This window comes from Lycium barbarum, chromosome 12 (assembly GCF_019175385.1).
Source record: "Lycium barbarum isolate Lr01 chromosome 12, ASM1917538v2, whole genome shotgun sequence".
NCBI lineage: Eukaryota > Viridiplantae > Streptophyta > Magnoliopsida > Solanales > Solanaceae > Lycium > Lycium barbarum.
In genome coordinates, this window is record NC_083348.1 from 102,987,568 (window position 1) to 103,011,754 (window position 24,187).

Here is a 24,187-nt window from a genome sequence, read left to right on the forward strand (position 1 = left end):
TTCTCTGAATTGATTTATCGAATACAACAACATACCCAATTAAGTCCGACAATATGGGGTTTGGAGAGGGTAATACCAGAACTGAAACAAGAAAATTCTTAAATGACATAAAACGTTTTGAATAATAATGAGAAAAAATAAAGGTATTTCATTCATTTTTCACTACCATTAGGAGTTTCCTGCTTCTAACTGCACATCTCACGAATATTAGCACAAAGACAAAAGCCATAACTAAGCAAGAGGAAAAAGAGTTTAAGACTAAATTTATCACCGAGACACCCGAAGGGCCGGCCATAGCTAACAAGAATTCAAAGTAGAGCACAATTACATTTTAAACTGACTCTGCGATAAATGTAGGTATGTGAGCTTAAGCTGGTGCTAAAGGACACTGCAAAATTTTCCTTATCTACGTGAATGAATGGTAGAACATAGAGAGAACAAAGAACGAATAAGGAAACGGGACACCTAAATAGATGATAATTGACAGTGCAGTTCCTCTTCCGGAATTCTTCAGTTGCTGATTCTTGATTCGAATGTAAAAGATACCTCCAGAGGAAACAATCTCCAAACCTCAGTTTGATAGCAGAACCATCCAACAGGGGAAAATTTGTACTACTTCCCATTACTGTTCCCATGCTTGTGGAAGGGCCAAATTTTTGCCAGGCGCTCTAGAACCGATGCACTTTTCGAGAAATATCCAGAGAACCCTTGAGGAGTTGACGGTGGTGGGAAATCTTCAGCCGGCATGGCAAATGGACGAATTAGTTTTTCCATGTTTGCTAACGTAAGATATGAACCAACTTCTTGAAGCCTTTCAGGACCCATAATTGGCAGTGTGTGCTCTTGATGCAATGAAGCAGCTATCTCATCATTTACCTGCAAATTAACCATGAAACGAAAAGAAGCTGTAGTTTCTCTATCATCTTCATGTTATAGTTGAAAATAATTGTTGTACACAAGTCGGAATACTCATTTCTAAACACAGCTTTACAAAGGCATTAATCAAATGAGATGGCATGACAGGTGGTTACAGCAGTCAGATTTATCGAAAAGGTTTATCTTTTTCAGTTACATTTTTTAAAGAGGAGACAATACCTTCAGTGGTGACAGATCGGCGCCACGGCTAAAAGTCATCTCTATGCGGAACCTTTTAGGGTCTTCCAGAGCCACCTGCACCAAATTCCGATACAATATGAATCCGGCAGACATCTATCAGGAGTTATTCATCATACAAAAACACTACTACATCACATGTTGCAACAATGCTAATCAAGTTTTAATCCAGACATTGTATTCAAACCAAAGAGGATCTAAAATCTTCTAGAATATATCATACTTATTGTCTATTCCTTAATTCTCAGGAAAAGAAATCTGCTCGCTAACATTGCTGTCCCGGAGATTCATATGCCAAGTCAACAAATATCAAGAATCATACCTGAGTTTTCCCCGGGGATGTGAGGTGGGGCAGGGGGGGGGGGGGGATTGAGGAGTTGGTTCTATTACAAGAGTTCTGGCAAAGTTTAGCGATGTGCTGAAAATAACACAACTTTTTTACTTACCAATAAAAAACGAGAATACTATATAATTTCAGTTCTTTAAAACAGTCACATTCAAGATAACCTCTCTTCGCCTGCAAAGCCATAAGAGAAAGATGCAGAGCTACGGCTGTGTCCGCCTGCATAGTTCTCTTTCCGGCCCCCCCTTCTCCAAACACCCCAGAAAGCAGTATTAGCTTCATATATTTAAGGTACACCAAAATACTGATTCACATGAGCAATTACTTATCCTGCCTTTTCATTTTCTTTGTTCTCCAGTAGGGGAAAAAAAAGATGTACGAACCTCAGTGTTCTCGAACATCCTCAGTACAATATGACTCATGTAATCCAGCTCCTTGGTTCTGAACAGGCGATCCAAAGCATTGTCGCACACAAGGCTGTCCTCTCCTTGAAGAGACTCATCCAGGTTGCAATAACGAAGAACATTCATCAAGGAATGAATATGCGACTCCTGTCAAGTCAAATAATCAGTAAACTAGAATTCGAAGAAGGGAAGGAGGAGGGGGAGAAAAATCTAAATAGAGAAAATAACAGTAAGCAAACTGTTAATAACCCTAGGGTGTCGAACAAAATACTATTCATATCAAACAAGCAGAGTTAATATAAGTTCAAAGGGAGAAATACCACATTGCATACATATTTTATTGTTACATATGATGGAATGAGTCGGCTGAACAAAAATGAGAATTTGTTTTGAAGTGATGGAGTATTCTCCTTGATGCATCAACTGTTTATAAACTCCAAAGTTTGAACTAACCATCCATGTTTGATAAATAGAAGTTGATTTAGTGTTTGCTCTTTGCTAATTAGCTGTTATAACAAAGTTATCTGAACCATCTCAACTAAAATGTTAAGCTAAAATAGGCAAGTTAATTTATTTATTCTGATCTTCAAGATGCTGGTCACGTGCGAGTCAAAAAAGTTTCTTTGGGCCAAAAGCACGTACAGCAGCAAGAAAATACATTAGAATAACTAGAAAATCCAATTGCAAGTTTCCACTTACTGATGTGAAGTACAGTCGTGTTCGCACATGTCTTTCAGGTGTTCTGACATTTGCATACCTGGAAAAGGTAGACAACTAAATAATCAAGTAGAATACAATGAAGTACTCTGCATTCTTATCTCAAATTACAGAGACATATCTAGATAAACACAAAAGCAACACTAGGAAATACAAGTTCAACCGAACATCTACTTAAGTGAATAGAACCGCATACTTTGGATCTAAGCGGTACTTTGTCTCTTTGTCATCATCATCATCTTGATCCATAGATCTCTCACTATTGAAGCTAGTTCTTCTAGACTCTTCATTCCGAGTGTTAGGCTTGGTATGATACTCTGTATCTTCCTTTGTTGTCTTATTCATAGCCAAATTGTCTTGACTACCTTTCAACTCAGCCACGCTTAGAGCTTCTTCACGGGTATTCCTTAGATCAATCATAATTTTACCCAACAAGCGGCGAGCAATCTGAATGAACAACTCATAGATTATGCATTGATGTCTCTATAAACCTTCATTACCATGTAAACAGACTAATCACCCAACCCTTCTTTTATTACATTCTGGTAGGAAAAGTGAGTAACAAAATAGTGGCAGACCCAAGATAAGTTAGCTGGGGAGGAGAAGAATTATTTTTTAAAAACATTTTTCAGATTTTTGAAGGAAACTGAACCCTAGGAACTAAAGATACCTAATCGATCTACCAGGAACTCTTAAGCAAACCACAACTTGCCCAGATTTCTTCTTTGATAACTAAAGACTCCTTCATTTAGATTAAGATATGAAATCTAACGGTGCCAATAGCAGTGAATAGGGTGGTATAAAACGAAATTATGATGCTGCCCTCTATCCAACAATAGGTAGACAAGAAAGAACGCATGAAGTCATTCTGCTACAGATAAAGGAAAACACTGAGGAAAGGACCTGGCTCTGAATGTAAGATGTTTTACCTTTGATCCAATCTTTAACTTCTGCTCTGGATTTATCCCATATTCATTTGGAATAACACCATCTGCAAGTACCTGAAATTCGAACACAATCATACTTTCTTTTAGAAGTCAATCATGTTAACTCTTAAGACAACATTGCAAAACCCTTGTACATTTGAAAAAAAAATTAAAAAAATTCCGGAATACTGGAGACAACAGACTCATAGCCTAAAAGCTGGAAAAGTTGCAATGCCATATAGAAGTGTTGCTACAGAGAAAATTAAGATAGGTAATAAAATATGGTACCAGACCCTAATCTTGTGTTGGAGTCATTTCCATTTTTTTTTTTTGGGGGGGAGGGGGGAAGGGTTTTCCTAATAGTACCTGAGCAACCTTAAAAAGTTCATTCAAGCCCCCTAGATTCAGATGTGAATTGTGCAAAAGATCATACCTGTAAACAAAATCAAAAAGTTCAAAAGAACGTAAAGACAAGGGCGTAACAGACAAGATAAAATCTTGAAAATGCTTTTTCAATGGCATGTTGATGAAAAAAAAGATACAAGTATTTTAAATTAACCAATTATGCTATGAATGTTAAGTTACAGAGTTCACTTACTTGCACGAGTCATAAACATCTGGAATTTGCGTGATATCAAAACGACTGTAATTAAATATAGTGTGTTAGGGAAAACACCAAGAAGGAAACCATTTTAATCCACAGCCAGCAGATTAGTGAAAATTATTAGCATCTGGATAGCGGAGGTCCAAGAAGCAACACGAATATGTTCAAGCTCAGACGAATTAAGATTAATCTAGCAAAAGCAAAATCTTACTCATTAATCTAGCAAAAGCAAAATCTTACTCTTTCCGTTCGTTATATAAATCCCTCTCTAGTTTTCTCCATCTTGCATACATGAGTAGAAACCCCTCGCTACCACAAGGTAAACCCGCAGCAATACGATCAACATCAATATTTGTTTTACCAAGCGCTCTAGCTTGATCATAAGGCGGGATTACATCATATGGGCTTGCCTCGGCAAGTTCTTCATCCTCATCCTTAGCAAGAAGCCTCACTTGCTCTGTCACCTTCTTAGTAAATTTCACCTATGCAAGTATAGAAATACACATAGCAACATAAAAGGAGGAAATAGCACCAAAGAACCAAATTCAAATGCTTGCAGTATTAGTAGACTGAAATCAGTGATTCAGAACAAAGGATTCCACTGACAAGGAAAAGAAGCATATGAAGCGGGTAAAAGATAAATACTCAACGAGAATCAAAGGGAATAACAAGATGAATCATGAACTTTAAATTGATTTTGAGTAGAAGCTTGGTCCAATGGGAGATAGAAATTAAGACTTACCAATTCAGGTAGAAGTTCAGATGCATTAGGAGGGAGTCCTGCTCCATCAACCATCCAAGGTTTCTCAGCTGATCCATTGTTATGAAGTATCTTTGTTCCAGAAGTAATTATGTCGTTCAACCTTGCCTAATGACAACAAGAGGAGACGTATTTTAACAGCAGAACGTAAAAAAAAAAAAAAAAAAAAAGTAAATCTGTAAGTTAAAAGATCCTGAATCGGTAAACAGGATTATACTCAACAGTTACGGCAAATGTAATCTATTAGTTTTAGTGCTTCAAGTGATTGCCAAACATATCCATCCACGGAATTAATTAATGCAGTCTTTGTTTTATACAACAGCATCCACCAGAAAATACTTTCTTTATGGTATTGGACTGTATAATTTCAAAGGTTCTCATTCGCTCCAAATTCAACCAAACAACGACATGAAAAAGCAACAAAATTGCAGCACATGCCTTGTCCTTCAATGTCAATTTGTACACAAGTGAGACTTAAAATTTTCCAGTATAATGGATACAGTATAGATAACTAACAGAGACACTGAGTCTAGTCATTATAAAGAATACTAAGTCCATCCACAGGTAGACCTATCTGATACAGCATCCATCCCAGCCTCTGCAACATGATTTTTTTCTAAATATCCTGTCCTAGACTCCAAGATGTTTGGATTGAGCCATAATTGTTGTTTGTTCCTGCCTCAGGCAGTAAATATGAAACACTTAAGGCTTTCTGTCCCCAACTTTCATCCAATAAATCCTTGATTTTTTATTTTTTTTTGATAATGGAAAAGAGAGACTTCTCTTAAAAGATGATTAAATTCTTTAGGCAAATGAATTCAAGTTTTCCTCAAAAAGTTTGGATTCCTCAAATTAAAACTGGCAAGTTCATGGAACCAATGAAACAAAATTCTAACAAGCTAATTATCAGATAACTGACACTTGCACCAATAGCACCAGATTTGAAATGGATAACTTATCACTGTTTAGAATCAAATTAACACTATGGATTGAAACAACCACAAACTTGAATCATTACTGGCAGGAGATTTTCCAATGTGCTTGTAAATTTGAACAAAGTGTAAGAAAAGGAAAACCTTAGCATCTTCCATTTCGATACTGGCATTGTCAAGTCCATCAAGCATGGAAGAATCCTTGCTAACCAGTGACACCTTCAAGCGAAGAAGAAAACACATTGTTCAATCATCTCAGTTGTAAGTTCAACTCTAGAAGTATACCCTTTATAACAACATACAAACCAGGATTGGTGTTAATTGTCCTTCCAAGTCAAGTAGACCTTTGGCGAAAGCAGCTGCAGACATCTGCCGAAATATAATGCATCATGCAAACTCAACATTAGCGGACAAAACAAATAGCCAAGGACATAATTAACAATTTAAAGGTCATGGAACAAAACTGGAGTACTTGTATAAGAAAATTTGAAACACCAACCAGGAGAAAAGAAATAGAAAACAAAACAGCTATGAAGCGATACTAAGACTACTAAGTGATTCTTGAGCAAAAGCAAGGATGTAACCTGCACACGGCCCTCATCGGAACTGTATATTTTTAGGTCATGGCGATATGTACTATGGAGGCGAAGGAGGCCTGTACCTTCACCTGTGGTTCAAAGCAAATGGAGATTAAGCAGGAGATGCACTGAGAATATCACCCACCCCCAACACCCGATTTGATCAAATAGGAAAAAGGGGATATCATCAAAGCATTAAGTCGCGTAGCTGCAAATCTTTGATACACCATTTTCAAAAGACGATCCAAATAAACTTTTCTAATACTGTTAAATTGAAAATGCTTCAGCTGGAAGTAGTTTATCTGAAACTTTCTTAAACCACATTTGGCAAAAGATGATGAAAAGGAAGATTTGATTTTGGAGAAAACTTTGGGAAGTTAAACAAAAGATGGCGGAGGGCTCCACCCAACCTGGATACATGTTATTCCGGAAGTATCTTCCAAGCTCTTCAGCCTGCCAAGCAATTTCATCAAAGCAAGAAAGAAAGGTTAAGACTGTATTTGATCCATGTCACAAGGAAACTATTCACTTCAACAGACCGAGCTAGTTCACAGTATATAAATCATTTTTCACGCATAATCTACCTGCTTTCTGCCAGCGTGAGTGAGAACGCCCCCGTATTTTAGAATCATAAGAGCTTCAACAGGCCGTTCTTCACCTTCACCATTTGACTTTGCAACTTTAGCCCATTTTAGTGGCTTTAGCTGAACCTTTCTATAAATACCAGAAAAATGCCCCCCCTGCAATCCAGGTTAACATTTTAACAATGAATACAAACAGCGAAAATTGAAAACATAAAAGTTTTTGTATAATATGTCTTCATCTAGTTAGGTAATTTTCCGGAAAATACATGCCAGCAGCACAAAAAAAACGGAATCAGAGAAGAAGCAAAACAAAAGAAGATACTGGCTACCATTATACTTGCCATAACATTATACTTGCCATAACACTTACCATTATACTGGAAAGTTTTTTTTGAAGATTTGTCATTCAGGAATTATCAACTTGTGTTGGGATTTTAAAATAGTTTCTTCTTTCAACCTAACATAATACTCCCTCCGTCCCAATTTATGTGATGGTATTTGACTTGGCACGGAATTTAAGAATGGAAGGAAGACTTTTGAAACTTGTGGTCCATAACAAGCCCTAGATAATTGTGTGGCTATAAATCATCTCAGGGTAAAATGGGAAGCTTAAAGTTCAATTATTATTACTAAATATAGAAAGGTGTCATTCTTTTTGGTATTGACTAAAAAGTAAAGAGTGTCAAATGAGAGTATCATTTATAAGAGCAAGAGAGATCAATTATTACCCAATACTCAAAGTTAGTAATAAGAAATGAAATTGAAAAAAGATACTGTAAAAAATATTACTCCCTCTGTTTCATTTTATGTATTTGAGTTTGACTGGGCACAAAGTTTAAGAAAGTAAAGGAGATTTTTGAATGGTATTAACTAAACATGTGTCTAATGTACCAAAATGCCCTTTGAATCTTGTGGTCTTAAACATACCATGTGGGATATTAGAGTTAAAAAGCTAGCTAAGTATAGAAAATTACATCCTTTTTGAAAGAGACTAAAAAGGAAAGTAAGACACTTAAATTGAAACAGAGGAAATAATGAATTTTAAGAAGAATGCTGGTTCCTTTTCTAGGTAGAAAGGAAAACAATCAAGTAGCATGATGAAAAATTCCATTAATACTCACAGAATAGAGGAGTTTTCTGTAATTTTTAAACCAGAAGGAAAGCACTGAGTGAATCAGGTAAACTTCAAGGAAAGTTCTGTAATTAACCTTTTAATAATCAAGGAAGAAGTTCAACACTTAATTCTCCACCTCCACTTCCTATTCTAGAATGTCCTGTCCAATGGTATCGATCTACAATTATCACAACTTGCAATTTGCAAATATAGGCCCAAATTTGAATTGCAGGACAAGGAAAAGGAACTATATTAATGAAAAATAATAACTATAATCCAAAAGCTAACCTTCAAAACTATCCTAGATGGTGAAACAGAATACACGAGATATTAGATTACATCATAAGCGTGATAAATGATGATGTTTTTTTCTTAAACGGTTGAGAATAATATGCTAGATCACGATTCATTTTCCTTCACCTACGAGCAAGGAAAAAGGACAAAAAATATAAAGTTCAGGCCCGTATATTAAATTTATAGATCCCAAAACCACTATTATTCTATTGAGAAATGGTCAGACAATCGATGTGAACATGTATATTTTCTAGCGTTTTCTCCTAGTGGCTACGTGTACCAATTTATAGTATTGCATAGTGCCAAATGCATAGTTCAAGAAAATTGTATTGACCTCCTCAAGGACAGCTTTTACTTGACGAAGTTTCTCAGCATGCTCAATGTCTTCAGCTTCACTATCACTTTCCCGACCAGGCCTACATAAGAATCAGCAACAAAAGATCACTATAACATACAGTTTAAACACAATTAGAATATATAATTCAACAACTACTATGTTTACTAGATAAAGAACATGTAGTTGTCTCAAAAGTGCAAGGGAAATCATGACTTTTATTCAACTTTAGAAAATTATAGTAAAGTAGCAAAGTTCAGACGGCCTTATAGCAATAGCAACTATGAGCTGAAGAAAATTAGAGTTTCCCTAACCTAGAACGTGGCACTAGGGCTCTGGTGGCATCCAAAAGATCTTGCAATTGCACAGCAGTTTTAAGCTTTGTCTGTGCAAGTTTAAAAGCAAAAGAACAATATTAATCACCAAGACCAATAGATAAAAAGAAAAAGAAATTGTATCATGAGAGTAAAGAAGCACCTCTGATCTAGGTTTACCGCCATTGTACTTTAACATCAGATTTAAAAGTTTTTCCTCAGTAACCTTCAACTTCACTTTCTGTTTTGGAGTTCGATCACCACTGTTCCAGTTGAGAATGGTTAAGTAAAGTAGACAAATGATTTATTTTGCAAGGGTAAGAGGCATAGGAGTATGTCTTACTGCCGAACAATTGCAACTACACATCGTAGCTCCTCTGATTGTCCAAATGTGCCGATCAGCCCACTTCCTACACGTGTTAACCCCTCAGAAGGCTGAACTGGTTCACTGACTTTCCACGGTAGAGTTGGTGGGATTGTCGATGAAAGATGTGGAGCTTTTGCATCTAGAAACATCTTCCACAACACACAAGCAGCATCATCGTAGTACCTTTACTCAGCCATCATTGCAATAACTATCTTTAGAACCAATCAAATAATGCACAAACTGATGACAATACAAGTCATATAGCCGCTACTATTATAAATTTAGTCATATCAGTAATGACTACTGACAATACACCAACAGCACTAACATTAAAAAAGTAGGAAAAATCTATAAACGAAAACACATGAAGTATGAATGAAGGTCCCAACAAGCATGCAACAACGTAACATTAAAAGTGATGAACATTCAACAATAAATTCTGGTTATCAAACAATACAACATGAATCAATTGAGGCAGCAGATGGCTCCCCGATAAAAGAAATTTGTTCTTTGAGAATCTTAGTAAAAGTATCCTACCTAGCTGAGACAAATATCGGGCAGGGGAAGGAAGTGAAAAAGAGGCATGCATCTTAATTCAACTAAGATCATTAATCCCCAAAAGAAATTGTTTTAAGATAAGAAACTACAAGTGGACCTATTGGTATAAATATGTTCACTTTTCACACATATTAGGTTCAAGTACTTCCTTTTTTATTTCTTCATTCTGCTAACTTTCATTCTTCCTTGCAGAGTGTTGGTCACTGGTACTACATATGCTAGGAACCCTTACATCACTTTGCACAAAAGTAGAAGAGGCTATATTCACTGGGATAGTGACTATCATCAGTGGATGAATTCCATAACTGATCAAGCGAAACCCCTGTTTTTTTCCATGCATAATCTTCTAGGAGTTCAGGGCGAAGTGGACGAGTCAAGACTAACAGAAAGTTGCACCTCCAAGAAAGCAATGTTTTCTTTTTGTATTCATTTTTTCGATTAGCAAGTAATTCTATTGAGTGAAAGGGAATATTCCCGCAAACAAGTAAGGCTATATCCAGCAAAAAGATGACTTTTTACAACCATCCAGTCATCATTTCTCCCTTTTCCTTTTTAAGGAAGAGATTCTGTTTTAATTGTGTTCTCTTTTTCAACTTCTGGTTGGGTTAGGTGTGGTATTTCTAAGACTATGTCAGCTACCTTAACCCCAAGGTAGTTGGGCTCGACTATATGAATCCTAAATATCCATTTCGCTCCATTTGGACCCATTTCATGCAATGGTCAATAATTTCGAGTACCTCACACTAAATTCTCTCCATATTAATAGTTGGTATCGCCTATATGAATCTTCTGCTTCTATTGTGCTTTTGTTAGATTTGCATAATTCTAAAAGATGCAGGTCTTTGTGAGATGACTTCGTCTGACTTTAGGTCAACTTTGTACCCTTTTAACACTCTTAATCATCGTATTAACGGACCTGTGTTGTCTTTAAGACTACCTTTATTATGAAACTGAGAGAAAAATGCTTAAAACACTGATTAGATTGGAATATATGTATTATTTAATTGATTTTTAAGGAAGATGAAGAAACTCACTTGTAAGAGTTCTTCACAAAGCTCCAGCCATTCACATCACAAACATATGAACGTCCCTCACTACGCAATAGATCGAAGCCACAAACCTGAAACGAGATACTTTCATTGCTTTATTTTCTCATCGAAAACAGCGATAAATTTAGTGAACACTATCAAAGAAAAGAAGGGAAAATTAGCTAGTGTATATGCTCCAGCCCTGAGATCTTCATGTATCACTAAGCCCCGATATAAAAGATAACTCATGTTTATTTGGCAGAGAAAAGCCACAAATCCAGTTGTATATAGATTAAAGGAATCATATCTTACAAGTGTGGTTTACAAGGACATCAGTGCCATCTATCTTCTGCAGTTGGAACATTATATGCACAGGTCACAAGAGATTAGAGGCAAAGAAAGGAATCTTTTAATTGACTGTGAGATAATGGACAGTCAACCTACTCAAAACATGAAATGCAGTAGAATATGAGACATATTGCAGAGAACGATGCTGCTTAGCCTCTACCAGGAGGGGTTACCGAGGATAAGGATGAGGCTACCCAAAATAGCTGATTGTTGAAGGTAAAATAAGAGCGTACACCAATATGTGTTGACATGTAATAGTAAACTTAGATGACTTACTGCTTGCCTAAAGGCTATGCAAACTTCTCTAGCCATTTGCTTTTCTGCAGGGGTAAGTAGAACAGGATACCGAACCTGCAAAATGAAGCAACTTTCAGTATATTGTTGAATAAATTTCTATAGAAACTTAAAATGATTGCAACTGACTATTACATATCTTAATCTAAATGCTGAAAAGATAATGCTGGACCCTTGCATATTAGGGGAAGAGAAGCTCAGTACTTCGATAAGTTCTTTTTTTTTTTTTTTTTTTGTTTGCCCCAACCCTGATGCAAACTCATCCCCTCCCCAGGGCAACAGTGGTTTTAACTAAAACCCTAAGCCTAATAGTTGGATGTGGAGGGACTATATCACTACAACGACCATCTCTCATCACTTCAATAGTTCTTAAATCTGTAGGAGCTTTTAAGGGGATATAAGTGTGTCTCTCATACAGTTTTTAAATATGAAGGAGCTTTTGGGGGATATAAGTGCGTCTCTCACACAGCGCAAGACGAAGATTAAACCTGTAGGGAAAAGAAGATGATACTTTGTTTCTCTGTTCTAATCTTTGCTATATGGCAACAGGAATCCAAATTACAGAATAGGAACAAATAGGAAGACTTATGTTGAAGAAACAACTTACTTCTTTTCCGTCAGGATTTCTCATAACAACACCATCAACAACAGGAGATTTCCTTGCCTCTGCATGTGCATAATCTGGACCAACTGTATACACCTACATAAATACAAAAAGAAAGCTCAGATCATGGGATAAGCTACAAAGTTTTAACACAAAGCAAAAACATGTGTATGATTACTCCCATCTATAGAAGACATTTGACAGGTTTAGACTAATGAAACCAAGTTGTAAAGTCCGAAGCTATGATATGTTATGAAAGTTGCTTGTTAGGATAAATATATGAGATACATCAAAGTTATGCAACATTACCCTTCTACTTTATTTTTGAGGCTATGAGGGTTGGACTGGCCACATGTATATGCAAAAATAAATCCATCCTTTCCTCTCTCTCAACCCCCTCCTACGGTCCTACCCCCCTCTTCTCTTAAAAAAAGAGTTCAAAACAGAACATTTTATTTTATAAGTGAATGAGAAGGACCATAAACTTATGCAAAAAGAGTAATACCTATATGTGCGCTGTTAATTGATAATCATGCACAATATGCACATGTTCATATATGAAATTGAATCTTTCAGTGTGCTCCTAAGGGGTAAGGTTTGCGTACACTTTACTCTCCACAGACCCCACATTGTGGGATTTCACTGGCTATGTTGTTGTTGTTGTTGTTTTAGTGTGCTCCTAAGGCCCTATGATGTATGAGCAAATGTTGAGCAAACCTATAGTTTCTCCTCACTAAATCAAATCCTTACGCCAGTCATAACAAGTGTCTTATGCTCTAAGTTATTAGTACGCCTTTTAGCATACTATATTACAATGATGTCCTTTATCATATTATATTTCAACGATATATGAACTGGTAGATCCGAGTTAACCAAAAATGAGAACGACCTCAAGCAGCATAGGGGTTGTTCAAGTATACTTTCATCGTAGACCAGAAAAAAACTAAAGTCCGCTTGCCAATTAAAGCGAAATCATTCATGCAGGGATACTGAAGTATAATGTTAGGAACCTTAACGTCTGTTCCTCCTGTGGGCATGAATTCCTCATATATGTAGGATCCTTCACGTCTTACTCTTCTAATCTCTGGATGGAACTCACTTGAGCGGTTACCGACCTGAAGGAAAAGCAAGAAGTGAAAATACATAATTTTAAATTACATATTCTAACACGTCATAAGCATTGATGGTCATCATAGATGAATCCAACAGTAAACGTAAACTATTATCGAGATGAGAGATGATAGAAACCAACATTTAATGCTGAAAATGATGATGCTTTGCAAATCTATAAAGCCTGCTAATTGAAATAAGATGCACAATCGCTTGAATACAAAGGACTTTTACAAGAAACAAGAAGCAGTGGCAGTCGCAATATCATACACAAAGGAAGCCGGTCAAATCAGAATCAGATCAAGAAAGCAAAGCAACTCCAATTTTGTTTTATATAATGTATTACCTTCCGAAACAATTCTTTCATTCCCCCGCCAGCTGAACTGGGATAGTAAATCATTATTCTGTGGTCATCAGCTACATAAAAGCAAATAAGAGATTGAACTTTCCCATCCTGAGTGGTACTTTTACAATATCAGACAACAATTCCATAGTTCAAAAAGCCTGCAGTACTAATAGCAGCTATCATATGTAAGGGAAATAAAAATCTCTGAATAAAACCAAACTGAACTTTCAAAACAGTATCTTACCAACAAGAACCTAACAAATATGAAATCTTAACCAACAGGCATCTTGTTTGTCTGAATTAGATGATACCACCAAAGTGGTTAACTTATCAAGGAACTCGGAGAATATGAGTCCTGTCTTCTCATCTAATTGGCACTGGCAGTCTGCCAAACACATGCATTTTACTTCTAATGCAAACAATATGCCGAACTGATCAACAATAGAAACAGAGACTGACCATTTACAGGCTTTTCCACAAAAGGTTTCCAAAAGCGATTCCCATGAACTTCAACAAAGTCGTCATCTTCAACAAAATAATCCACATGTTGGTAAGGTACTTCTCTGTGAACGCAAGCATACCTTGGCACAGGGATCCCAAACATTTCAAGACGCTGAATTTCCCCAATCAAAATAGAAAGGAAAATGTCTAAATCATTTTCTGTTTCAAGGAAAAGGAAAAATACAAGAAGTAGAATAATTTATAGAAGGCAGTTTAAACAAATGCACCCCCACCAGGGTAGAGTTGCCCACCACAATGAGCTATTTATAAGCAGCTTCTTCATTTCACACTTAGGCTAAGGGCCTAAGGTTGCTCAACCACTTGAAGCAATGAAACTTGGATTGGCAATACATATGTTCAATTAAGTCGGATTCCTATATCGTTGTTATATTGCAAGAGTTCAATGATGAAATAAATATTATTGCAGAATAGTCAGACAGATATGATCGTATAACTTTTTTCTGATAAAATCAACATACTCATTGACTCTTATAGAGGATTATGCATTTCTTTGTAGTTTGTACACATCAAGATGAGGAAGTTTCATTCGATAACCAAGCATACAATTGGAAAAAATAACCAAAATCTGGTACATACCTCGTATACTTTCCTCCGATCATGAAGAAGGTATTGTGGTTCCAATTCATTCACAAGGAAAGGCCTAATACAGAGGAGATAATATAGCATCATAAGTTGTCCACTGTGATGCCAAGGTCTATATAATTGTGTTAGATATTTCTTTCCAACATTTACAGGGGAAAAACAAGAGAATTTTGTTCAAAAAGAATGTTCTGTTATGATGCCAAACTCTCATCATTACAAGGAGATATTTATCCTTGGAGCTTCACAACTCAAATAGTATCAGATCTTCTTGATCTTGAGACCTTGAGACCTTGTCTAGACAAAAAGAATTATGACCTGACAGTTGTTGTCATTATAACGAATACCATAACTTCAAGTATGATGATCCAGCGGTAACTTAAGAAATGTCTTTGCAAAAGAAATTAGCGAATTCTGACACAAAAGAAAAATCAACTTTATCTGGGGAGGAAAGATTGCAAAAGAGATCAACAATAATTTCTTGAAAACCCGAGGACAGACTGGTGCATCATCTCGGTAGGGAAGGGAGAAGGAGATAATGAGGAATAAAAAAGAACATCACAGATACAAGCAAAAGGCGCACGACTCTTACTTTCATTTTTTTGTCCTGCATTATTTTCCAATTAAGTCTATCCTGCGTTATTTACTAGTCTTAAACTCCTAATGAATGCTTCAGATCTGCCAGCCAATCATTATAGCTTCCCAAAAGAAACAATCACAAACAACAGATTTACACTGAATCATAGTATATGTTGCTATCAAATTTGAGAAGCCAAAATAGTAAAAAGAGAAGGAGATTGACAATACATCAAAAACCTTAAGCTTGTTGTTTTTACTTTATACATGGTCAGACAGACAATTCCTGTGATTTTATATGGCTATACACATTGTCTGGACTATTAATAATTAGAGAAAGATCCATAACACTGATGGTGCAAGCGTGCGAAAGAGTCTTTATGTTTGTCAAAAGAGATATTCAGAGGACACAGAATGCCACAAAAGGGAAAGTGAGCATGGCCGAACATTTGAAACTACATAGTGCAATGGATAGAAACTTACTTTCTTAATGCAGCATATGCTTCTGCCTTCTTCAAAGGATATCCACTGGAGTAGAAGGCAATCAAGCAATCGCATAACGGCCAGCTGCCACCATGACATAGTACACTAATCAACATGATGCATAGTATATAGTGCAAACTTAATACTAGCTTATTTCAGACACAATTTATCACGGAAAAGATGTAAAACTCAAAAAAAAAGATTATAGAATACGAAGTAGGAATGGATGTCATTGTTGCTCGGGGGTACAGTACCTCTCAATTGGATCCTCAAGAATAGCTTTGTCCCCAAAGTACACAACCTGCAAGTAAAGATAATATACTCTTAAGGAGACGTTTGGCCATGAGAATTATTCACTTTTTTCAGGAATAATTTTTCACTTTATTCCAAAATCAGTGTTTGGTTATAAAAATTTTCAAATCCAACTTGGAGTAGGATTCCAAATTTGGAGAAGTGCTCCAAACCTGTTTTCCAACTCCATCTTCACAAATTCCATTGAATGCTCTACTCTCTCCTTTGCAAAAAGTATAACTAAACACAACTCCAAATTCATAAATTCCAAATAAAGTGAAAAATATTGGTATCTATGGCCAAAAGCCTACTAAAGCTACTATACTCTTAATAACAAACTAGAAAATACACTCTGCAAAATCAGTTCATGGTTTTAGTGGAATATTTCTCAAGAAACATACTTTTCAGGAGACCCATTGGATAGAAAATGGATACCTCAAATTCACCAAAACATTGCAGCCTTTCAAGAATCTCTCCCATTGGTGCTGAAAAGACCTAAAATTTCATTGAACAAAGGGAAAAAGAATCAGTGGGGGGGGGGGGGGGGGTTATAATATGTGCTAGTAATAAAGAATACAGTGGTTTTTATTTGGTGCATGCTGTTATGCAATTGCAACCAAAACATAGAACAGAACCTCGGAGCCGCATTTCACCTTCTTTTCCATTACACAAACACCAATTACAATCTTCTTTGCCTTCTTCTCTTTCTTCATCTTCTTTTTCTCTTTCTTTCTCTCTGACTGATGACAATAACCTCCAAGATTTCCACTTTTCTCAACCCCACTTCTCATTCTCTCTTTTCACTTCAACAAGCAAACAAACACATTAAATACACGTGTATGCACACATTATAAAGGAAGATGAAAAGGAAACGAAAAAAAAAAAAGTGTCCTTTTCTTTTACATGAAAATAGAAAAAAGAGTTTGAAAGAAGTAAAAGATACCCACAGATTCAAGAATCCCGTGTGGATAAAGAAAAATACTTAAAACTCCACCGTATTATATGCAAATAATTTGAGAATGTTGATAAGGCTTTAAGTTACAAACACATGGAGTCACGAGTACAGAGAGAAAAGGCTGCTGGAAAACCGCCACCACGAGAAAATAATACACATAGCCCCCAATTTACGTGGTCAAAAAAAAAAAATCATATTTTTATATTTAAAGATAATCTTATGATGATATTTTAAATTACAAATTTCAGAAATGTTTTATTTTTTTAATTTTGTGTCTAATAAAATAATGCTGCACATCAATTGCTACTAATGGAGTGGTTACTAATTTACCGTATATGGTATTTAATTTGCGGACCATTTTGTTATAACAAATCCACGAGGGGGTCGCCGACGTAGTGGATTCTGGAATGTATATAAGAGAAAGTGAGAGACAAAACGAAACTGGAAAAGGGACGTGGAAAGGTTTTTAGGATAGTAATCTTTAAGGATTGGTGCTGCTTTATCCCTGTCATTGTTTGTTATAAAGATCTTAGTGTTTTTTGGTCTATCATGTTCCATTTTTTAAAAATATATATCAGGTCCCCAACTCGAGGCTTACAATTTGTCATTTTGTTAATGTACATGTTTTGGCACGTGATCGAAGCGTGATATGTTTTTTCTTTTTTTTTTGGAAAAACTAATCTAAACAACCTTGTTACCTGACAGCTTAAACTAAAATAACTGGCGAATAATCTATTTTGTTTATCCAACTGTTTCAACAAAAAAATAGTCGATTGATATCTAATTTGTTGTTAATACCATTGTTTTCTTTCAAAAGAATCTTTCTAATTGAATCTACTATAGATTTTTTATAGTTAGTATACATCGATTATACATTGATTTTATATGATTATATACATATTAATCATTATACTTGGACTATATGTATCATATACGTCCGTCTACTTATTTTTAATTTACGTGGTTGGGTGGACGATTATTTAAGTCTTCACTTTAAATGGGGATAATGACTGAGGAAAAATGGGAAGTAGAAAAGGAGCACATACCAGACTCTCTTTAAAAGAGTCCCACTCATTTTAAAGAGTTCATTCTAAAGTTTTCAAAAAATTATGTACACAACTTTAAAAGAAGCAATACATAAATCAAATCTCCTTTGTAAAGACAGCGACTCATAGAGGCAATGAAGGACCATCACGCCACCCACAATTACAAACAACACCCACATGCCAAAAGCAAAAGTTTTGAGAAGTTAGGCGGTTCAGAGCCTTAACAAACATTGCACTTTGCAGGTGTATTCGTTGAAAATGATAGAACTTTTTGATAGGTCCTCCAAATGTAAAGGACATTACCTTTACTATCATTGTATATGCTGGTTTAGTTATATGATTCTTTTCATATGAAATTTCATAAAATAAAATATATAAAACCTTTGTAAAATTAATTCCTCTTATATAGGTGGTTATCAGTTAATACCTTCCATATTCGATACAAGTCAGTGCTAATAGTTATCATAACTATAAGTTCAGAATGTTTCATCCTGAACAAATTTATTTTAGTACTATAATATTCATTTCAAGTGGAAAAGTTAAATTTAGTGGTCTTTTTTTATTATGGAGTACTCCACTATCTATTCTATTTGTTGGTTCAATGTCATTAGTGGTCAAAGGATAATGGGATTTACAACATGGCATGATTATCCCGGGACCACAAAGGTTAAGGTTAATCATGTCCCTGGGAAGCTAATGTTCTACTATCACATTAGTATCCGAATTAGAGAGACCAATTAGGAACGGGGTTTGATTTCGGTGGAACACTCCCTTCCAGTTCTGCTATAGATTTAGCATTTTAATATTCGAAACAGATATACTTTCTCCGTCCGATAATAAGTGTTATCTTAGCCAAATTTTTTTATCCCATAATAAGTATCACCTTAGAAAATCAAGACATAAATTGACTAGTTTTTTCCAATTCATTATAAGACGGAGGAAGTAGTATTAAAAGTTTATGACCTTTTAACTTTCCTCAGTTGCTATAAAGACTCGAAGTTTACTTGTATGGATTGTTTACACTAAATCAATAGATGCATAATATGTGTTTATATAAAAAAAATCATTAAATTATGATTAATTAATTCATAATTTTACTTTATTAAATCACTTAATCATGACAAACTAAATCAACTTAATATAAACCCGGTTTAAGATAAATATCTGTTACTATATCTTTGTATCCACTATCCTTTGATTCAAAAAATGGACATAATTTATTTCCATTCGCTCACTCGTGATCTATCCTACTACTCGCCACTAAATTATCCACCAACCCATTATTATCACATGTTTTTACAATTTTATTACTCCACTAATATTTTATTTGTTTAATGAAAGAAATCCAGACATATAAATATGAGTCTTTCCTGTGGTGTGTGAAAGAAGTGTTAGTAGTTTGTACGAAAGGTGAGGTCGATTTTGTAAAAGAAAAAGAGTATGTGAAAGAGAAAAAGTCTAAACCTTTAACATATTCACTAAAAAAAGTATTATATGTTTGAAGAAATGTGTTCTTAGTAATCGAACTTTGAATTTGACAACTAATATAGAATTTATTTGAGTCACATAATGTTTTCGAATTATTTATCTTGAAGAGAACAATTCAGTGATAATGCTAGACTTTTGTATGACTTGAACCTCCTCAATAAGATATCAAGATATTTATACCTCATAATGAGGTTTTTTTTTTTCTTTTCATTTTACTTATATTTTCACCCATAAATTGTGATGTCTCAAATGATGTAGGCTAATGACATACGTCAAAAGCAAAATAATTGAAGGAAAACAGAAAAGACGTGTGATTCTGGTGGCAGTGAATAGGAGTTTGAGTTGACCATCACATCAGATCTATGAACGAGTCAATTAGAGATTGCAAATTCCAGCCTGTAATTTTGTTTACTTGTGGGTTATAGCACCGACTAGGGTGTATTCAGATTTTTTAAATACTAAACCAAATCAATTGTGTCGGGTTTTTAAATTTTTAAACTAAAATCAAATTAATAAAATTCAAGTTTTTCAACTTCAGATTTTTTTGGGTTATTCGATTTTTTTGGATTTTTTTCCGAAAAAGTCTTCATACAAAACATATGACTTTTACTTCAAATGTTTCTTTAGTCCTAGTTACATACAACTATATAACTAAGGGTGTTTCTTAAGAAAATAACATAAAATATGAGATGACATCGTATTAAAATATTCAACAAAAAAAATAATAAAATCGGTTAAAATAAATATTGCTAATTAATATGTCATAAAGAAAATGACTTTAATCTAAATACTAAGTTATACTAAAATAAGTACGGCTAATAAGTATTAACTACATGACAAAGAAAAAAATTAAGCTATGTATTTTTACGCTCTAAACTAATAATGCAAAATTAAATAATAGATATCCAACATTACTGTCATTTTTAGTGTTAGAATTGAATTTCTTTTGTTAGCATTAGTGTTGAGTTGATTTTGATTTGGACTTTATTTGAGTTACTAACATCCACGGGATATAAAACTTATTGACATTCAAAATTTTAAGTTCAAGCTTAAAATAATATGATAAAAGACAAAAAATTATGAAATTTATTAAGAAATATTTACAAATATATATTTTTATGTATAAAATATTTTAAAAATCGAATACACGTAATGTCGGGTCGATTTGGTTCGGTTTGACTTTTTTTTAGCTAAAATCAAACCAAAGCAGTTATGGTCGGGTTTTTTTTGTCAACACCAAACCAAGTCAAACCAAACCACTAGTCGGATTTTTTTTCTCAATTTATCGATTTGGTGCAGTTTGTCGATTTGCTTTGTACAGCATTGGCACCGACCAATGCACGCAGACTGTAGTCGTAGAAACAGAAAGCAAACACACCATAGAAAGACAATTTGCTTAGAATAACCAGTCAATTAAAATTGGCGTTTGGACATGAATTAAATGGTATTTAAATTTAAGTTAGAAAAAAAAAATTGAAACTTGAAGTTGTATTTAGACGTGAAAATACAGTTGATCTTTGTTAGTGAAAATTTTAAAATCTCCTAAATATGCTCAATCCAAAAGACATTTTTTTATGATGGTAGTGTCTAGGCTAATTTATGTACACCTTGACTATTCTATCAAGTACCTGTTATCTCCATCAGCACAAGTGTTGGGTGACTCCGCAGCCTATGCAAATGGAAAAATATCACCTAATAAGTATTTTTGTTTTTACTTTCACTGGGACATAGAACTTGAGACGACAAAAGAAATTACAGAAGCAAACAGTTCTTTACCTAGATCTGCTTAATATAACCAGACAATTTTGGCACTAAGTAGTAAAGACGAAAGTAGATAATATGGAACATCCTCAGTTCAATGTGGAGTGTAAGGCAGGGAATCAAGAAAGTGGAGACTCTGCATACTTCCAGCTGTGACCTTAAATTGGCCCTTTGTTTTCTCCGAAAGAGAAAAAGAGAGAGCACGACCCAATCAAATTAATCTAACCTCATAAGGAGATGCATAACTGAAAATCATGGCCGCCCATGATACCTTTCCCCTAATGTAACTGCATAATTCTTTAAGAAATAAGCAACAAGTCCTAAATTATCATCACCTTCTCATCTAGATAAGTAATTAGTGAGGCTAGAACGATGCAAAATTGGGTTGAGAAATAGTAGATTTATTAGTGCAGCACGCATATCATTAGAAGTTTACAACAATCCATACTTGTTTACTTGCTCCAAGTTCCATGCTTTCCAATGGTCAGTGTAAAAACAACTGCTGGGCAGTAGTATCCTGTCGGATTCGTGCCTTAGTATTTTCTCCAGATTTTGTTTGATTGATGTGATCCATTACAGTTATTGATCTCCAAATAATAGTTGAATGCCCCATACAACAATATGCTCTCCCAAAAACAACAACATACCCAGTGTAATCCCACAAGTGGGGTCTGGGGAGGGTAAAACAATATGTTGTCCCATATTCATTATATCATTTGTGGCACAGAAGTAAACTTGCTTATGCTATATTAGGTTGCTGAAATCGGGATCAACATATATCAAGTCTAGAGCCACATGTATGTCAGCTAGACATGGATGGGAGACATCTCCAGACACAAACTCATTAACAATCCCGTCAATCTCAACTGCACTGTAACCAGGTGTCTTCCTGAGCCCTCTGTCACCAATCATCCTCCTAATTCGACGTGCATCATCACATTGTCGAGCTGCCAAATATATATTTGATAACTGAACATAAGCAGAATCCTCTTCAGCTTCATTGCCATCTTCTACCAACAAAATCTCTTTGACAGCAAGTTCTGCAAGATTTACATTATTGTGATTTCGGCAACCACTCAACAACGCCCCCCAAACTGAGGCCCGCGGTTTCATTGGCATCCTTCTAATAAGCTTAAGTGCGTCATCCAATCGTCCAGCCCTGCATAACAAGTCCACTACACAACTGAAATGCTCATGTTCCGGTGCAACACCGTATAAAGATTCCATCTTTTCCAACAAAAACTCGCCTTCTTTCTGAAGCCCTGCATGTGCACATGCTGCTAACACTGCAAGAACGACAACGCCATCAGGCTTAAGCCCATCAACCACTTGCATTTTCTCCAAACAGCTTATTGCTAGCTCAGGACGACCATGAACAGCGAACCCTCGAATCATTGTCGCCCATGAATGCTTATTCCTTGTAGGCATGCTCTCGAAAACCTCAGAAGCCATTTGAATACACCCACACTTCGCATACATATCAACAAGAGCAGAGCCAATAAAAACATCAGATTCAACCCACTCACTCTTCATAACATGCTCATGAATCCATTTTCCTTGATCAAGTGCACCTAAATTAGCACACGCCGCGAGTGCTGTTGTCACACAGTACTCATCCGGACTAACTCCACGACCCATCATATCTTGAAAAATACTCAACGCTTCCTTGGCTTGTCCACATTGAAGATACCCACTCATAAGAACATTACATTGAATAACATCTATGTCAGTAATTTCATCGAACAGTTTACGAGCATTACCCAACTCTTTGCAATTCAAGTAAAACCGAATTAATGCAGTCTGTACATGTGCATTCGACCCGGAAAATGAATTCTTGATTACCCAACTGTGTATTTGTTTGCCCTCCACTTCCAAATTACCATTAGCGCAAGCAATAAGGAGAAATGGAAATGTAAAACTATCAGGTACCACATCGTTATTATTTGTTTGTAACATTTGATTGAAATAATGGAGGGATAATTCGGGTTGCGGGCTTCGAGAGTGGGCCTTAATAAGAGTGTTGTATAGGAATGTATTGGGTGTTTGAACTTGTGAAAATATTCGTGAGGCGTAGTTAAGGTTGCTGCTGCTGGAACTTGAGAGGGCACAAAAATCGAGGAGTTTGCTAATTGCGTAAGTGTTGCGGTGAAGACCGAGGGTAATGTAAATGGCGTGGATGGATTTGAGTTGTCGCATAGTGGTGCAGTTTTCTGCCATGGACATGCACCATTTCCATATTTGGAAACTGTTGTTGGGTCGAACTTGGAGGTGGATGTTGCTTAGATAGTTCATAAGCGGGCATTGTTAAGGAAGAAAATGTTCATGTTTTGACTAAAAAGAAGCAAATTGCTGCTTGCAGTAAACGAGTAATGAAAGGCTTAAAACTCAAACATAGGCTATACCAACTAGGGCGTATGGCGCCAAAGAAGAAACTTGCTTTGGTGTGGAGTGCTATCCTTTTTTTTTTTTTTTTTTAAATTCTTTCATGGGTATTCCAAACCTAGTAGCCCGACTAAGGGATGAAACGCTCTTTGTTGGAGTTTCTCCATTTATAGAGCCCGAATCTAAGAATTTGAGGCTCTAGTTAAGAGCAGAGGAATCTTATCCATCCCACCACACTCGTTGGTAGTAGAGTATTTTTATTATACCTATATTTTTTATTCAATTTTGATTTGACTAGTTCGTGATTTTTACCGGTTCAGAAATGCATGGAGAATGCTGGATATTGCTTAATGGCATATGTGCATGCTCCCTTAACCCCCACTTCAGGTAGGGAACACCATTTGCGAAGGGTAATCTTTTCACATGCATCTC

At 35.6% G+C, this 24,187-nt stretch overlaps 2 protein-coding genes across 6 annotated transcripts; both read right to left on the reverse strand.

The window, feature by feature from the left end:
• Positions 1-232: 232 nt before the first annotated feature.
• Positions 233-17,427, reverse strand: LOC132622651 (inositol hexakisphosphate and diphosphoinositol-pentakisphosphate kinase VIP2). Of its 5 annotated transcripts, none has more exons than XM_060337294.1 (31): positions 17,409-17,427; positions 16,759-16,926; positions 16,559-16,618; positions 16,087-16,133; positions 15,833-15,916; positions 14,771-14,834; positions 14,132-14,285; positions 13,673-13,743; positions 13,227-13,331; positions 12,220-12,312; positions 11,595-11,669; positions 10,977-11,062; positions 9,361-9,567; positions 9,181-9,280; positions 9,018-9,088; positions 8,704-8,785; positions 6,962-7,117; positions 6,788-6,830; positions 6,384-6,466; positions 6,106-6,168; positions 5,944-6,018; positions 4,850-4,975; positions 4,348-4,589; positions 4,102-4,146; positions 3,870-3,936; positions 3,507-3,578; positions 2,774-3,024; positions 2,560-2,617; positions 1,840-2,007; positions 1,096-1,170; positions 233-876 (listed from the first exon to the last, which is right to left on the reverse strand). In XM_060337294.1, the coding sequence occupies exons 2-31, from the start codon at positions 16,912-16,914 to the stop codon at positions 613-615; spliced, it is 3,243 nt and encodes a 1,080-aa protein (XP_060193277.1). In that variant the 5' UTR covers positions 16,915-16,926; positions 17,409-17,427; the 3' UTR covers positions 233-612. The 5 variants fall into 5 exon arrangements, with proteins under 5 accessions (XP_060193277.1, XP_060193278.1, XP_060193276.1 ...); XM_060337295.1 differs by lacking the exon at positions 17,409-17,427 and adding an exon at positions 17,071-17,227 and having other exon boundaries at positions 16,777-16,926; XM_060337293.1 differs by lacking the exon at positions 17,409-17,427 and adding an exon at positions 17,071-17,227.
• Positions 17,428-21,298: 3,871 nt separating this feature from the next.
• Positions 21,299-24,004, reverse strand: LOC132623855 (pentatricopeptide repeat-containing protein At3g28660-like). Its single transcript, XM_060338663.1, has one exon. The coding sequence runs from the start codon at positions 23,663-23,665 to the stop codon at positions 22,118-22,120; it is 1,548 nt and encodes a 515-aa protein (XP_060194646.1). The 5' UTR covers positions 23,666-24,004; the 3' UTR covers positions 21,299-22,117.
• Positions 24,005-24,187: the final 183 nt, after the last annotated feature.